This window comes from Eurytemora carolleeae, unplaced genomic scaffold (assembly GCF_000591075.1).
Source record: "Eurytemora carolleeae unplaced genomic scaffold, Eaff_2.0 scaffold955, whole genome shotgun sequence".
In the NCBI taxonomy this organism is placed as follows: Eukaryota; Metazoa; Arthropoda; class Copepoda; order Calanoida; family Temoridae; genus Eurytemora; species Eurytemora carolleeae.
Window position 1 is genome coordinate 17,227 of NW_019396847.1, and position 17,937 is coordinate 35,163.

Sequence of the window (17,937 nt, forward strand, 5' to 3'; positions counted from 1 at the left end):
GATGGAACAATTGTTTGCGGTTTAATCACTTTATTAATTCTATATAACATATTTTTTTCAGAGAAAAGTTTTAATCTTCTTTTTGTGCTTAGGCCGGCTCCAATTCAGTAATAAATGAAAATGTTTGCTTTGGATTTCAGAATTTCCTATTTATCTTTTCTTTTATATCTTCGTTTAACGAGGAAAGTAAAATGTCCAGATTTTGTGTAAATTTCAGGGAAACTGCATCCTAAATCCTTCTTTGCTGCAAACTGTACTATCAACAAACTGAAAATATCAAGTTCCTTTATTTTGTATTTCCATGTTTTTATATTTTTTATTGAATTCTTGACAGAATGAGAAGAATAGTTTGTGCGCCATGTCCTTTCCCTTTATTCCTATTCCCTGCCTCGAAGCCTTTATTATAGTCTTTTTATGACATTTTTAATGATTGAGCAAAGAAAGAAACACGTTTACAGTTGCAGGGAATTATAAATATAAGGAAACATACATTCCGTCTAGTCGTTTTTTTTAGTAACCCTGTACTACGTTTTGTCACTATGATTTAAAAATTACTAGATGTTATGCCTTGCATTCTGTTCGTATTATAGTTAATACTGTGGCTGCACAGTGCACAGTGAAAGATTAATGTTTTTATCTCTCAGATTTAGAAATGTTTTCGTAGGTTCTAAAACCTAAGGATTAAACGGTTCTGAATAGGAAAACATAAATCTTCTTTTTCTATTTCTGTAAATACAAGAAATCAAAATAATTATTTACATTTTTATAACCTTAGGGGCTGTACACTTAATTTCAACTGAACCCTTCATTTACAGAAAGCCTTATCCGATTCACAACGGTACCCTGTATACCCTAAAAATAATCAATTTTTAGCTATAAATAAGGAATATATCATTCATCCTTGATCTTACAAATTGTTACAGGGTGCCGTTATGAATCAGACAAACCACTCTTTAAATGGAGGATCATTTGATATTCCCTTTTAGATGTATTTTTGATACATTTTGAAACTTTCATTGAAAATTAACACTTGGATTATTCTAATATCGACGTAGACCTTTGATATTTCAAACTATGAGATCTGCTAGACCAAATACTTAATAGGCAAAGTTAAAAACATCAAAGGTTGGTTGTGTAACCAAGTCGCAGCTAGATGTAGCGATTGGAAAATTAGAGTTTGAGGCAAGTGAGCATTTCCTTCTTTTTGTGCGTAATTTGAAACTAAGATATGTCAGAATGTTATAGAATGTATGTTTATAATACATATTGTATTGTATATATTTATTCATTTTTGTTTGATTACAATGAATGATCTGCGATATTTAACAAATAACATTTGACTTCTATTCATCATAATAGTTAACTAACATCAAATACGAGATGGGGTCTGGGGATTTCTGGGGAGGGGGGGAGGGTGGTGTCGTGTTGGGGATTTGATGAGCAGGAAAGGAGGGTTATACGTTAGAAACATTGGGGAATAAGAAGACGGCGGGGGGGGGGGGGTCACGTTTCTAAGATGGAATAAAATCGATATTACAGATCAATAATGTATTTAAGTCCGGGATGAAAGTTAGAAGAACGAAAGAAAGAGAGAGAGAGATAGAGAGAGATCACATGATTAAACATTTGTCCAGTTTTCCGTCCTGGAACCCCTTCTTCCGTAGCTCAGTGTTCTCCTTGAACCCCTTCGACCAGGGATTCTCCTTACACCACTCCCCTTCTCCGCTCCAAACCGTTCTCTTCTCCCCCCTCTCCCCCCACCTGTTCCATTTATAGTTTGGAACCGTAGCTCTAAAAAATATTTAAATGTAGAATAATTTGAAACAAAAAGTAAAATAAAAACAATTCTCTTCTTAAATCCTCTCTGCGTCATTTAATTTCGGATTATCTTAATAATTGGCATGTTAAATTCTCAAGTTCGTATAATTTAAAAATGTAATGGTGCATACAGTGCGTTTCTAAAAAGAACGACTTTTAAAAATTAAAATCATTGTTTGTTAACCCTAGCAACGGTTTACTAGCCCGCATAACCGGCCATAGTCAGTGTTTTCGGGGTAAAGTCTAGCTTGAGTTATGCGGAATTAGTAAACTTAAAGTTAATAAATCTTGTAAAGCAAAACCTGGCCTTTTGGGCTTCTATGCGGAATTTTCCGAAAATTAAATTTTAAGAAAAAAATTGGCTACCTGACTGAAATACTGTCTGTTTGACTATGACTAGATATGCTGTCTCTATCTGAGACTTGAAGGTACGGGGATTCTGCCAGGGTCGGCAGAGGAGAAGTCAGGGACGTCTCTGACGCAGGTTGAAAGGGCGAGGTCATTGACGTCTCTGAATGGGGTCCTGAAAAGGGTGAAAGTATGGATATGGTTGGGGAGAGTGGACCACTAAGTAGAGAGCTGGTTGGAGAGTAGCAAGGTTGATTATCACAGCTAGGCGAGGTCGGAGGTTCAACAGCCCGAGCTCGACTCCCAGGTCTAGTTGACCGGCCGGGTCGACAGCTCAGCCGGTTCGGTTGAATTTGAGCTTGGGAAGATTGAGGACGCTCAGGTACAGGTCGGAGAGGTTGGAGAACTAGTTGGGAGCTCCGAGAGTGAGGACTGTAGGGGGAGAACTGAGATAGGGTTGAGGAGAAGGGAGAGGGACAAGAAGTATTTCTTGATATGTTTTGTAACTCAGTCTTATTTACTAGGAGAGAACTGATTCCTAATCGCAGCTGTTTTTGTTTCTCTGATATGGATCTTAGAACAGGCTCACGAGATACCTCCTCCAGTTTTAGAGAAGTTGGTCGTCTTAGTTTAGTCTTCAATATGGTACTTTTGTTGCAGTCTAGCGCGGCCGCCGCGCACATTTCAAATATAAGTCGCGTGTTCAAACCAGTTTTTGCGCTTGTCAAGCATCCCTCCATACCCAGGGACTCAGGCAGTAGTGCACAAGCATCCCGGGTCTAAAAATAAAGTTGTTTAAGAAATGAAATAGTTTTGATGATTTATAGAGCGGAGAAAGTTTTCTTATAAAAATTATGGCAGCGAGTTGTTTCATTTCATTCTAGAGAGCACTGCAGTGTAATCAATCTCCTGCCGGGGGTCTGCTAGATTAAATTTTTCATGCAAATTTTCGCAAGATTTTATGCAAACTTTTATGCAAACTATTTTCCTAAATTATTCAGTTAGTTCACTCATTTTCTCTTTATTCCATACCATTTGTAATAGTGTTTGGCCATGAACACTCTGCTTCAGTTTAAATTTATTCTAGTACTTTTTCTAACGTGACAAACTAACACAAATGTTTAGGCTACCACAGAATTCTCTGGAATTATTTCATAGAATTCTCTGGAAAATCAAAGGATTCTTACCATTGTCTAGGAATATAAAATATTGTAGTAAAGTATTTTGTAGAATTGTATATCACAGAATTCTCTAGAATTATTTCATAGAATTTTCTAGAAAATCAAAGGATTCTTACCATTGTCTAGAAATATAAAATATTATAGTAAAGTATTTTTTAGAATTGTATATCACAGAATTCTCTAGAATTATTTCCTAGAATTCTCTGGAAAATCAAAGGATTCTTACATATTGCCTAGGAAAATAAAATATTGTAGTAAAATAATTTGTAGAATTGTATATCATAGAATTCTCTAGAATTGTCTAAAATTTCATAGAATTCTCTGGAATTGTGTATGATATCATAGAAGCATCTAGGATTGTCTAGGATTTTGTTGAATTCTCTGAAATTGTGAAGAATATCATAGAAGTATCTAAAATTGTCTGGGACTTCATTGAAGTATCTAGAATTGTCTTGGATGTAAACAGCCCCTGCACAACCACAGATTAGTACAGATCTAGGTTTACCTTAGTATCAAGCATATCAGAAGCACAACCAGAGATTAGAACAGATCTAGGTTTACCGTAGCATCAACAATATCAGAAGCACAACCACAGATTAGAACAGATCTAGGTTTACCTTAGTGTCAAGCATATCAGAAGCACAACCAGAGATTAGAAAAGATCTAGGTTTACCGTAGCATCAACCATATCAGAAGCACAACCAGAGATTAGAACAGATCTAGGTTTACCGTAGCATCAACAATATCAGAAGCACAACCACAGATTAGTACAGATCTAGGTTTACCTTAGTATCAAGCATATCAGAAGCACAACCAGAGATTAGAACAGATCTAGGTTTACCTTAGTATCAACAATATCAGAAGCACAACCACAGATTAGTACAGATCTAGGTTTACCTTAGTATCAAGCATATCAGAAGCACAACCAGAGATTAGAACAGATCTAGGTTTACCTTAGTATCCACCATATCAGCAGCACAACCACAGATTAGAACAGATCTAGGTTTACCATAGCATCAACAATATCAGAAGCACAACCACAGATTAGAACAGATCTAGGTTTACCTTAGTATCCACCATATCAGCAGCACAACCACAGATTAGAACAGGTATATCTAGTGTACTCCAGACCTCATCTATCCAGCCTCGAACTTCTAGTCTTCTCTCTTCAACCTCGTCCTTTACATCCTCATTCTTCTGTCCTCTTCTCTCTATATCATAGCAGACAAGTGCTACATCAGATTCTCTAAATGCCATTTCAAAATTAAAAACAGAAACGTCTTTGTCTATCTTCAGTTTTTAGGGATTTTGGCAGGTTGGATTAGGTCAAATTTTGGCAGGTTAGAATAGGTCAAATTTTTGCAGGTTAGAATAGGTCAAATTTTGGCAGGTTGGACTAAGTCAAATATTTTGTGGATTTTATTAAAACATTAATTGTGTAACTCGTCAAGCTGTAAAAGCCAAAAATAATGAAAATAGCAAATCTCATTTCTTACAATATTGTTATATTTTCTTATTTTTAATCTAAAGAATTGAATTTTGATTTTGTATTTCTTGAAAGTTGTAGATATTTCTAATAATAGACAGCTAGCAAAAATATCAGAATATCAAATGCCAAATGATCAAAAATCTTTAAATGATCAAAAAATGTACGTTATACTGTCAGGCCAACTAGTTTTTTTTCAAAAAATATCATACAATTTTACAACAAAGTTAATTTTAATGTAAAAGGTATTCTTAAACATATTTTTATGATAAACCGTCTTTAAAATGCAAACTCTCTCTTTCACGCAATCTAATTTTTCTTCTTTCTCTTCTCTTCTATTTTCTTCTCTTCATTTTTCTTCTATTTTTCTTCTCTTTTTACTTATATTTTCTTTTATTTTCTTCTCTTCTTTACTCTTCTGTTCTCTTATCTCTTTTCTTCTATTCTCTACTCTTCTGTTATCTAATTCCTTTTTCTTCTGTTCTCTTATCTCTTATCGTCTCCTCTTTGTTTTCTCTTTGTTGTTGACATTTAACTGGTTTTGAGATGAACAATGCAGTACGATCCGTCGTTATGATTTTTCTCTGATTTGTTTACATTTCTAGCTTGTAGACCTAATTGAAACGTACTGCGTTTGTACTCCATAATTAGGCATCTGATCATTTGGCATTTGATGTTTTGATATTTTTGCAGACAGCTATCCATAGAATCCATAAAGGTGCTAAATTAAAAGTAATCATGAAATATACGATATGGAATCTTTTCTTTCCAGAAAGTTCAGAGAACATTTTATTTTCGTTTATAAGTCAAATTAGTAATACAAAAAAACTTCAACGTTTAAAATCTCTAATTTTACCTTGAAAGGAATAGATATTTCGAACGATGAATCCTGTTAGATCAAATAATCTAAGTTTATGAAAAAATAAATTTAAGTTTAATAAAACTCGGGAAATTCCCTTTATGTTGAGCCAATATATAATGTAAGGTAGAAAGAGAGATTATTGTGTATATTATTATATTACAATGTTTACATAATTATTCCTGTGTTTGCTCTGGTTCGGATAACACAGAGTAAAGAAAAGTAAAGAAAACCAACACTAACCTGTAAACCAGCGGACGTAGAACCGAGTAACTCTTTAATCCTAAACAAATATTACAAATTAATTATCAAATATTTGTATTGCATACTTAACCTTATCAAAAGGTTAAAAATACCTGCTATGGCATATTTTATACGAGTTCAAGGTTTAGAATATTTTATACTTAACCTAAGGTTTAGAATATTTTATACTTATCCTAAGATTTATAATATTGTATACTCTACCTAGAGTTTAGATTATTGTATACTTAACCTAAGGTTTAGAATATTGTATACTGAACCTAAGGTTTAGAATATTGTTTACTGAACCTAAGGTTTAGAATATTTTATACTTAGCCTAAGATTTATAATATTGTATACTCTACCTAGAGTTTAGATTATTGTATACTGAACCTAAGGTTTAGAATATTTTATACTTAACCTAAGATTTATAATATTGTATACTCTACCTAGATTTTAGATTATTGTATACTTAGCCTAAGGATTAGAATCTTTTATACTGAACCTAGGTATTGTATACTGAACCTAAGGTTTAGAATATTGTATACTAAACCTAAGGTTTAGAATATTGTGCACTGTACCAGTTCAGAATATTGTATTCTAAACCCATGGTTTAGAATATTGTATTCAGAACCTAAGGTTTAGAATATTGAACTTAACCTAAGGTTTAGAATATTGTACACTAAACCTATGGTTTAGAATATTGTATACTAAACCTAAGGTTTAGAATATTGTATAGTAAACCTAAGGTTTAAATATTGTATACTGAACCTAGGTATTGTATACTAAAACTAAGGTTTAGAATATTGTATACTGAACCTAGGTATTTTATACTGAACCTAAGGTTTAGAATATTGTATGTTGAGACTAATCAGTAGGGTAGAATGAATGTATTGAGTAAATAATCCAGCATGAAAGAATATTAATGAATACTAATGATAGACTAGACCATGAACCTTAAAAATAATAATTGTTAATATTTGTGTTTATTATTCAAAGGTTTCACTGCAAATCTGTTACTTTTCAGACACAAATATTTGCAAAGCTTGCAAATATTCAACTTTGTAAAGAATATAAATATTTGAATATTTACAGAATATCTAGATAGGAGAGATTTATAAACTCTCAGATATTTTGAAACTAAATTAAGATGTTTATTTTGTTAAATAATTGAATCTAAAATATTAAATTATATTGAAAATATAATCTGAGAACTGAAAAGAGTCAGGGATGTATACAGTTTTGTGCTAAAAAGCAACTTTTTAACAACTTTCGACTTCCCCCCTATACTTATTTTCCCTCCCCTTTGTAAAACTCTGCTCGATCCTACAATGCCGTTTTGAAACACACTTCAAGAAAGCCTGAAAGGACGTCTATATAAACCTCAATCAAATCAAAGTTTTGTTTATTGAAAGTGTCAAGCTGTATAGAAAAATCAACCACAATTGAAAAAAATCCATTTTTGAGAAGAAAATGTTGACACATCATGCTTTCTTGACCAGAATAGAGCTTTTAAGAGTACCCTTGTCAATCGGAAATGACATTTTATAAATGGAGTTGAAATTACGTCTACAGTCACTTAAAAAACTTTTACTCCATGAATATTAGCCTCTAACTTTGAAGCCCCCCCCCCCACCCCCTCCATTCTTCATGTAAAAGTTTGCCAAACTACATAAAAAGATTTTACAGGAATATAAGTTTTAATACAAATATATTAAAGATATTCATCTTTGATATTTTTATAGGAAGTAAAAACTAAACAAAATTTATAAATTTTCTGAAACTAATTGAAAAAATATTGATTTACTAGGGGAAAAATATCAATTTACTGAAACTAAATGAAAATATTCTAAATAACTGAAAAAAATGTAATGAACTTAAAAATGGATTTTCTGGCAAAAACAATGAAAATATGTTGATTTACTAGAAGAAAAATATATAATTTACATAGACTAAATAAAAAAATTAAATTACTAAAACTAAACAAAAAATATTAATTTACTGAAACTAGATAACATTATATTGATTTACTAAGTTTAAATTTAAATTTATTAATTACTAAAACTAAATTTACTGAAACTTTATAAAAATATCTTATTTTCTTTAAACTTAATAAAAATATCTTAATTTACTGAAACTAGATATCATTATATTGATTTACTGAAACTAATTGAAAATATATTAATTTACTGAAAAGATAGGAAATACGTATTTGTGGAACAATGTTAGAAAGATTATTAGAAAATAATGAAAAGTTAATCAGATCAGAATGAGGAGAGAATTAGAAATGTTAACAGAGAAATAAGACCTGATGTATCCCAGATTGTCAGGTTTATTTTCCGTCCAGCAATCTCAATCTTGGTCTGAACCTTGTCAAAACCAGTTCTCTTATACTCCTAGATAAAACACTTTTAAAAGGATAAAAAAGTTTTAAATAATAAACCCCAAAAGGAAATAAATAATTGCCTCGAACTTTGATTTTCTAATTTTTATATGTGTGGGTTTGGTCTTGCAAAATTCATAGTTTGAAATATCAGATTTTTTGGGTTCAATCAGTTCCTTTATAAAAATTATATTCAATTTCTCGGGATCTTTTTTTAAAGAATATTTTTAACTCAGAGAAGAAACAAAATAATGTTTTCTTTTTCAAACCTTGAAAGTTTCAATCATGTTAAAAGAAATTTCATCTTTGATTAATTTCTTCAGATCATATTTTTTGTTCTAAATTCTGAAAATTTTATATTCCTTTTTTAACCTTTGGATCTAAAAAGAATTGAATGAATCCGAGGAACTTGAACCTCAATCTCGTTTCGTCTTAAATTGTCTATGTTTATTTTCTTTAAATAAAACCAAGAAAGCTTGAAATGTAAAATATTTTTAATAAAACTTGATAAATGGTTTAAACAGTGTCCAGCACCTCATAAATTAGGGTTAATGGACCCATTCAAGGGCTTTAATTTGTTTCAATTTTCAGGAGGACCTGTGCAAATATACTGGACTTGCTTTAAATATATTCTGTTTAGTTTCATGGTTTAATATATCTCATAATTATTGGTGCTTTTGAGAGTAAATACAAATTCAATATCAATATTATTTTGTATCTCTAATTTTTTTATACATTTGGGGAAAACGCAGTAATATTAATAAACCAGGGCGTTTTTTTTTTTGGGGGGGGAGGCTCAATCTTTATAAACTTTCCAGGCTTAGAGGCTGAATACTCCCTGGAATTAATAACCCGCCCTGTCTACGCAAATACTCCCTGGAACTAATAACCCGCCCTGTCTACGCTCCTAAATTTATTGCAGAACGTATTATCATTCTAGTCCAGAGTATCCATCTTGTAGCAGTAATAAAGCTTTGTTGTGGTCCTCTAAATATAGATTTACCTCTAAGAATGTGTTCTTCATGAATCTGGAGATGAGCGTGCTCTTCCCGCACCCTGAGCTCCCAACCAGAACTATCCGAACCTCGCGCTCTCCGGACATCCTGGCAGACAAACTTTTTAAAAATATTTTTTTTGTAAAAATATTTATGGTGAAGTAAAGCAGAGTACTGCAGAACACTAGATTCCAGGGGAGGGCAGAAATGTTTAGATTAAAAATTAATGAAAAAAGAAAATGTTATTATTTCTTTGGGAGGAGAATATCTGCATCTTTCTTCCTATCTATCTATCTATCTATCTATCTATCTATCTATCTATCTATCTATCTATCTATCTATCTATCTATCTATCTATCTATCTATCTATCTATCTATCTTTCTATCTATCTCTCTATCTATCTATCTATTCAAATGATTCCTCTATCCCGGAAACATGAAACCATGATAATAATAGTTGAATCTTATAGCTGAATAAACTACAAATGAACTAATTACTGGGGTTGAACTATTAATAACTTTTTTTAAGATGGCCGGGTATGCATTAAGACCTTAAAAAAAATATTCAAAATCGCAATATAAATCTAATCATACACATTAATATCGGAGAAATTTCCACAAAGCCCGAAACATTTCTTTTCGAAAAACCAAACTTTTTTTTTTTTAAAGAAATTTAATGGAAAAACCATTAAAAAAAGGAAAAATGAATGTGTGACGGGCACAAACACACACCAAATCTTTTTAAACACTTTTAAAGCAGTTTTAGGACCATTTTTTAAAACTAGCCTACTTAATTTTTCATACTTTTAAAAATGATTTAGAATCTTTATTTAGCCTAACACAATAAAATGAGGCTGAACATATGAAAAAAAAAATTATTTGTGCTTATGTCGCCAATTCTACCATATTAAATCCTGCTATCAGATTTGTATGAAAGATTTATTTTTTATTTGGTTGCTATATTTTTGTACATATCCCCATTAGACGGTTGGCTCAGTTTCAATATTGATGATGCCTTCTGATTTCTTTCCTCACAATCTTTGCGTTTGTCAAACTGTGAATTTTACTGGGTCAAATAGTAAAAGTTTGAAATATTAAATATTTTTTTAAGGTTGCAAAGATGTATGACTTGGAAAATTATAGTTTGTGGCGAGTAATCAGTTCTTTTGTCCGACAGAAAGAAAAACTAGTGAGAAAGGAAAAAGAGAAAATGAAAAAGGTTAATAGTTGAAATAATATATAAAGTTACAAGGTAAAATAAGATTATATACAGAAGTTTGTATTACCTGTGAGTTTATTTAATCCATTACGGTGAGTGTTCTGAATTCTGATTAGTCTTAGGATTATCTCTTTTTTACAAAACTCTCACTCCTTCTAGAAATTATGCGTTCTATTCCAGAAAATCCGTTCTTGTAGATATCAATGGCTCATTCTCAAATTACAAGCTCTTTTGAAAATTAGATTTTCTTTTACGTTTCACTGGAGTTTGTGGTTGTATTTTTGGTAATTTGTAATTTTCTCTAATGCACGTTTTTTTTAATTAAAAAATATTAATTTTGCCTTGTTCTAAGTTATTATTTTTCCTTTCTGTTTCGAAGTTCACGTGCATCTTTTTTTTGGGGTAAGGTTAGGGTGCTATAAATTTAACCAAACTTGCAACCAGATCAAAGAAGTCACTTTAACTTTTTAAGTTTCTTGTTTAATCCTTATTTTTAAGGTTCCCTTGAACCCTCTATAACTTTACAAGGTTCTCGAGAAACTAATTTTATTTTTCTCAATTTCCAGGTTTTGAATTTTCACTTCAATAGTCTCCTAGTTCTCTCAAGGTCTCCTGGAACCTAGTTCTTCTAGTTATTACTAGAATCTAGTTCTTCTAGCACTCAAGGTTTCCTGGAACCCAGTTCTTCTAGTTCTCAAGGTTTCTGGGAACCTAGTTCTTTTAGCTCTCAAAGTTTCCTGAAACTTAGTTCTTCTAGTTCTCAAGGTTACCTGGAACCTAGTTCTTCTAGCAGCTCAAGGTTTCCTGGAACCTAGTTCTTCTAGTTCTCAAGGTTTCCTGGAACCTAGCTTTTCTAGTTCTCAAGATTTCCTGGAACCTAGTTCTTCTAGTTCTTAAGGTTTCCTGGAACCTAGTTCTTCTAGTTATGAAGGTTTTGTGGAACCTAGTTCTTATAGGTCTGTAAACTTGCTTTTCTAGTTCTAAGAGTTTTCTAGTTCATCTAGTTCCAGAGTTCTCTGAAACCTAGTTCGTCTAGTTCTCCAGGTTTCCTGGAATCCAGTTTTCTAACTAAGAAGTAGAACTATGCAGAACTAGGGATGATCCAGTTATCAGATTCCTCTGTAAACAAACATTTTATAGATACTTAGTCAGTTACATAGGTATACAGATAGATATAAATAGATAGATAGATAGAAATATATACAATATCAAAGGATTAGGTAAGCAGAAAAAGATTTATGAACATGGGTAAAAATAAGACTTCAGAGCAGTTATAAAAGTATTTATACAGACTTTTTATTACAATCATGGTTCTATACTCGTAAATTTGTATCGTTAGGGTGTCTACCCTCCAATTTATACTTCCTCTATTGTATATCTACCCTCCAATTTATACTTCCTCCATTGTATTTCTACACTCCAGTGTATACTTCCTCCATTGTATTTCTACAATCCAGTATATACTTCCTCCATTGCATTTCTACACTTCAGTATATACTTCCTCCATTGTATATCTACACTCCAGTTTATACTTCCTCCATTGTATATCTACACTCCAGTATATACTTCCTCCATGGTTTACCTATACTCCAGTATATACTTCCTCCTTGGGTTACCTATAATCCAGTATATACTTCCTCCTTGGTTTACCTACACTCCAGTATATACTTCCTCCATTGTATATCTACACTCCAATGTATACTTCCTCCATAATTGTATTAAGTGAAATGTATTTGAATACCTAATGTACCACTCTATCGGATAGATAATGAGAAAGTAAATGGTAGATAACAAGATAATGTAAACTAATCATTAAATGAATGAATTATAGATTATTTATTCACCAAGCAAGTTACAGATACTTTTTTATAAACATTTTTAAGAGCATTGTTGTATTGTATTTCCGTGTATTCTGTATTTATTATTTAGTTAAATAACTAGTAAATATTAAAAGCATAGTTGTATTGTATTTACATGTATTCTGTACTTATTATATAGTTAAATAGCTAGTAAATGTTAATACCATAGTTGTATTGTATTTCCTTGTATTCTGTACTTATTACATAGTTTAATAGCTAGTAAATGTTAAAAGCATAGTTGTATTGTATTTCGATGTAGTCTGTCTGTACATATGACATAACTAGTATATTTATAAGAGCAAAATTTTATTGTATTTCCAGTTATTCTGTAGTTATTACATATTTACATAGCTAGTACATGAATAGCGTGTTGAAGGATTATGGTAATCTTAAAGAAATATTTCTGAATACAAATGAAGTTCCCTGTATACTGGATAATGACTCAGTGTAACCCCCACCCCCTTAATTTCTCCATGAACCCTTGCACCCCCTTCACCCCCCCTTCTCCCCTGACGTATTGAACAGAACGAATCCAACCAATTTTATCAGCTTTCTTTTACCGAAGCTAGTAAACCTATTGTTAGTTTAGAAACGTTGGCAAAGAAAGCTAAACAACTTAATAAACAAAAGAACCACTTCTCCCAACCCTCTTGTAGATGTTCATCGGTCCCCTTGCGTGTTTTAGGCCCCCCCCCTTCTCTCTCCCTTTCCCTCATTCTTTCCTCCCCCCCCCCTCCCCCTCTAATGTTCCTCAAAATGGTAAAACTGATTTCAATTTGACTTCTGCTTAGATGGTTTAATTGTTTAAAACTAGAATCAAAATGTCCTTTTTTGGTTTAGGAATACGAAGACATTTTTATTCATTTAAATTTACATCCAGGAAATCCATAAATTGGAAGAAAACCTTTTTTAAATACGCTTTAATCACTTTTGAGTTTTCCTAAACTTGTTTTTGTTTCAAATGCTATTTTTGTTTTAAACTATAACAATCAACATCTTTTAATGGAATCTAATAGAAATATTTTTTTGCTGCTTAATTTTCTGCTCTTTCTCCTTTCTCTTAGCTTTCCTCATAAGATTTTTCCTTTTATGTCGGTTTTCTCTTTATCTTTAGATACAACTTCTAACTCCTCTATTTCCTATCTAATCTGTGGAATAAACTCTAGTATAAAAATAGATGATACGGAGCTGGTTTCTTGTTTATCTATATTCCGACTGGTATTGGCATGTATGTCTATATCCTAGACTCGATATATACATAAATTTGCATATATTGACAGAAAAAGTGTATTTTCAATTATTTTCTAGTATTCAAAATAAAGGGGAATACAAATAAACAGATTTATCATGTAAATATTTATGACGGAACAAATGTCATCGTAAACTTAAATTTTTTAAAATCTTTTCCGTCAATATAAAAGTTGAGTTAGTCGACTTATAAATAAAAATTTTAAAGTTCCAGGCAAAGCTTGATACCCCAGCTAGTTCGAAATATGGATATTCTTAAAGCTCAAAGATAATCTACGTTAAAAAAGTACCAATTCTCTTTAAAATATATACTTTTTTAACTCTAATACTTTGTTTGTAGGTATTAAAATATTAGGTTAGAAGTGTTGAGATTGATATTAGCTATAGTAGTAATACAGTTATCAAATAGAGTTTAATCTTTTTCTGCATTTAATTCGGATTATTGTGTGTAAAAGAAGCCATATTTATTGAATATTTGGAAATGGTAATGCACGGGCAGCTGTAGTACATTTGAATTACCGAGCCAGGTCAACCTTTCCGGTCCTAGTTTGTACTGTACCTAGCTTTATGGACAGGACTAGCGGGTGCAACAAGGTTGACGCGAAAAGACTTTATGCTTCATATAGGTTAAATTTATTTAACCAAAGGGGCAGATTTGCGTAAATGTTGAAAAAGATCGGAAATATCAAGACAAGATTGGAAATATCAAGACAAGATTGGAAATATCAAGACAAAATTTGAAATATCAAGACAAGAGTGGAAATATCAAGACAAGATTTGGAAATATCAAGACAAGATTGGGAATATCAAGACAATAATTGAAATATCAAGACAAGATTGGAAATATCAAGACAAGATTGGAAATATCAAGACAAGATTGGGAATATCAAGACAATAATTAAAATATCAAGACAAGATTGGAAATATCAAGACAAGATTGGAAATATCAAGACAAGATTTGAAATATTAAGACAAGATTTGGAAATATCAAAACAAGATTGTGAATATCAAGACAAGAATGTAAATATCAAGACAAAATTGGGAATATCAAGATAAGATTGAAAATATCAAGACAAAATTAGGAATATCAAGACAAGATTGGAAATATCAAGACAAGATTGGAAATATCAAGACAATAATTGGAAATATCAAGACAATAATTGGAAATATCAAGACAATAATTGGAATATCAAGACAAGATTGGTAATATTATGGAAGAGTTTGGAATATCAAGATAATTCAAAGTTGAATTGCAGGTCTTCGACGACAAAAATAAAAATTTTATCATGTTTTCTAATTGGTTGATGTATTTTTCTTGTCTCTGTAACTAAATGCTATTATTAAAAAAAAGAAAAAAATTCATTCTTTACTGTTGTCCATGCTAAATCACAAGCTGGCGTAAACTGACGTGGACTGCGGAAAATTGTTAAAGAAATCTTTTTTATAACATTTTTGAAATACACAATAGTTTTTTGTTTAAAAACAAATGAAATATAATAATTTGATTTTATAATAAAAATTGAAAATTTAAAAATAGAATATTTAAAAAATACACTTTTATTTCATAGATTTTACAAACTGTTTTAAGGTTGTTTCAAAGTTTTTGTTTATATTGAGCTTTAATTTATGTTAGATATATCATGCATCATATCATAAATATGTTTTTTGAAAATTTAATAAAAATAATTGAAAAACTTGATTTTATATATTTGAGGATTAGGACAGATTTTGAGAGTTTATTTATTAACGTTTCAAACAAATTTAATTTAAAGTAATCTTTCTAAAGTTTCCTCTCAATTCATCTAATTCTAATCATCCCTAATCTAATTTTATTTCTATCATACAGTGTTGGTTATAGAACAAATAGTTTTACACGAAAAACAAACACTTCACAATCACAATTGCGGTGTTTCATGTTATTGGAATATTTAAATCAATGTTACTCAATAAAGTCTATTAGTTGTCTTCCTTTTGCACAGTTTTATGAGTATCACTGTAAATTTTCTAATCTTTGCATTCTTTCTACTACTTTTCTTTTCTTTTGTTCTTTATATTCTATTTTTTCATTCTTCTCTTTTCTTTACCTTATTTTTACTTGTTATCTTACTTTTCGTTAATTTCCTTATTTTGACCGTCAATATGAATTTCCCTGTCAATTCACTAATATCCCCTAATCCTTATACTTATTTTCTTTGCTGTATATATCTTTTCTATATACCATCCCACGTCAAACCAAAGCAAACTACATGCATGTAAGATTGAAATCTTTTATCTTTTCAATCATAACATTTTTTACTCAAAAAGTATTGTGAAGAACAAAAATGTTTTGAATTTCTAATATGTAACTGAATAAATTTGTATTTACATACTTGAGCATAAAATGCAAAAGTGGAGCTATAAGGAGGTCACAAAGTCCTATTAACGATGTTGCATAAATTTAACCTTCTTTTTATCTAGATTTTTTACCATTTATCTGTTTTAATTTCCTATACTAATTTCTTCCATTCCTATTCTTCTTCCTGAATATAAAAAATGTTTTTAACGCCATCCTTCTCATTTCCTTCCTCATTCTTTCCACTTTGTTTTCGTCTGTATCCCCNCCTCTTGCTTTAAAGTATTTTCTTCTAGTTATAAATCTTCCTGCAGGAACCTATTCTAGGATCTTTTTCTTTTAACCTCCAAGAACTAATAATGGAACCATTTTTCATCTAATATCAACACACGTTATCTATGTATATATACAACTGTTTCTTTGATTTTACGGGACAACATTTTTGCTGTGATTTTTTAAGGGTTAAATTCAAGTTATTTGATCACGAAATTTTTCTAATTAACCAGAAAATAAACAAGAATAAGTAAACATCACAGTAAAAACACAAAAATTGAAAATTGACAAGCAACATTGATGAAGACATACTGATAAGACAAAAAAAGATTTTTGAACAATCCTTTTGAACTTAATTCCATATTTACCAATTTCATATATTTAAATGTATCGGAAAAATCCCCGAAAATCCAGGAAAATCCAGGAAAATCCAGGAAAAAACCGGGTTTGCCGGAAAAAAAGTCACTTATTCACTGCGACACAAATAAGATTCCTTTTATCCAAGCGGAAAAAAAATATCAGGATGATATTTGCCACAAACTCAAATGTTTTCATCACAATATATTTGTGACCGGATGGTGTAAACCTTTGATATTTCAGACGTTGACTATTTTATCTAGCAGAATTCAGAGTTTGAAATATCAAAGGTCTACGACATCGGATTGCAAAGAATAAGGGATTAACCCTTTCCCCGCTGGGGTACTTGAAAACCAGGATACGCTGGGGGGGGGGTCAATTTGACCCCCCCTCTAAATCCCATGTTTTATGTCCAAATATGACAAACCCCCCCCAGCGGGAATAGGGTTAAAAAATCAGAACTTTTGGCGAAAACTCAGTTCCTTTGTCTCAAAATTTAATAAAATCTATATTTATACCGTTGGTCTGTAAAAACTATAGTTTTGGAAGATAGTTTCACGTTAAAGTCATTAAATGTTCTGGGTTAAGTAATAAACCAATTAATAAATTTTAAAATGTGAAAGACGTAAATATTTAAAACAAAGATATATTTAATGCTTTTCCTAGCTTCTAGCTTACTAAATATTCAAATATATAGTTTGGTATTGTTTTAATTAAAATTATATACGCTTTATGTACTACCTTTCCTTATATTAAAGATATATTCGTGCACGTATTATATTGTGCTTGAAATATATAATAATATATCAGGGTGTATGCGTGGTATTAAGTGCTACCAGAGAAAGAAAACTAACCCCGGTTAATATATCACAGTTCTCACAATCCGTCCTCCAATCCTCAACCTCGGTTCAAGACTGAGCAAATTCTCCGTTAACCAACCTCTCATCCTCCACTCATCCTCCACTCATCTTTATCATCATCCTCCACTCATCTTTATCCTCATCCTCCACTCATCTTTATCCTCATCCTCCACTCATATTTATCCTCATAGCCTCCACTCATCTTTATCCTCATATCCTCCACTCATCTTTATTCTCATATCCTCCACTCATCTTTATCCTCATATCCTCCACTCATCTATATTCTCAAATCCTCCACTCATCTTTATCCTCATATCATCTACTCATCTTTATTCTCATCCTCCGCTCATCTTTATCATCATCCTCCACTCATCTTTATCCTGATATCATCTACTCATCTTTATTCTCATCCTCCACTCATCTTTATCATCATCCTCCACTCATCTTTATCCTCATCCTCCACTCATCTTTATCCTCAT

The 17,937-nt window shown here is 31.4% G+C and overlaps 2 protein-coding genes across 2 annotated transcripts in view; one reads left to right on the plus strand and one right to left on the minus strand.

Annotated features, from left to right (window-relative positions):
* Positions 1 to 1,266: 1,266 nt before the first annotated feature.
* LOC111709352 (uncharacterized) lies at positions 1,267 to 17,522 on the minus strand. Its single transcript, XM_023482995.1, has 8 exons — positions 17,453 to 17,522; positions 10,597 to 11,648; positions 9,319 to 9,418; positions 8,241 to 8,328; positions 5,936 to 5,975; positions 4,413 to 4,593; positions 2,185 to 2,945; positions 1,267 to 1,791 (listed from the first exon to the last, which is right to left on the minus strand). The coding sequence occupies exons 3-8, from the start codon at positions 9,415 to 9,417 to the stop codon at positions 1,611 to 1,613; spliced, it is 1,350 nt and encodes a 449-aa protein (XP_023338763.1). The 5' UTR covers position 9,418; positions 10,597 to 11,648; positions 17,453 to 17,522; the 3' UTR covers positions 1,267 to 1,610.
* LOC111709349 (uncharacterized serine-rich protein C215.13-like) overlaps positions 17,414 to 17,937 on the plus strand; it is a 1,819-nt gene continuing 1,295 nt past the window's right edge. Inside the window, exon 1 of the mRNA XM_023482992.1 lies at positions 17,414 to 17,456. Coding sequence (XP_023338760.1) covers positions 17,414 to 17,456 — 43 coding nt within the window. The remainder of the gene's footprint in view (positions 17,457 to 17,937) is intronic.

Bases quoted from the DNA above. Each gene is read 5' to 3' on its own strand.
- LOC111709352 (XM_023482995.1), bottom strand. From the start codon at position 9,417: ATGTCCGGAGAGCGCGAGGTTCGGATAGTTCTGGTTGGGAGCTCAGGG. The intron at 8,329-9,318 runs GTAAATCTATAT...TGTTTTATCTAG, and splicing joins TGAAGAACACATTCTTAGAG to GAGTATAAGAGAACTGGTTT. The intron at 5,976-8,240 runs GTCTTATTTCTC...ATATTTGTTTAG, and splicing joins GACAATCTGGGATACATCAG to GATTAAAGAGTTACTCGGTT.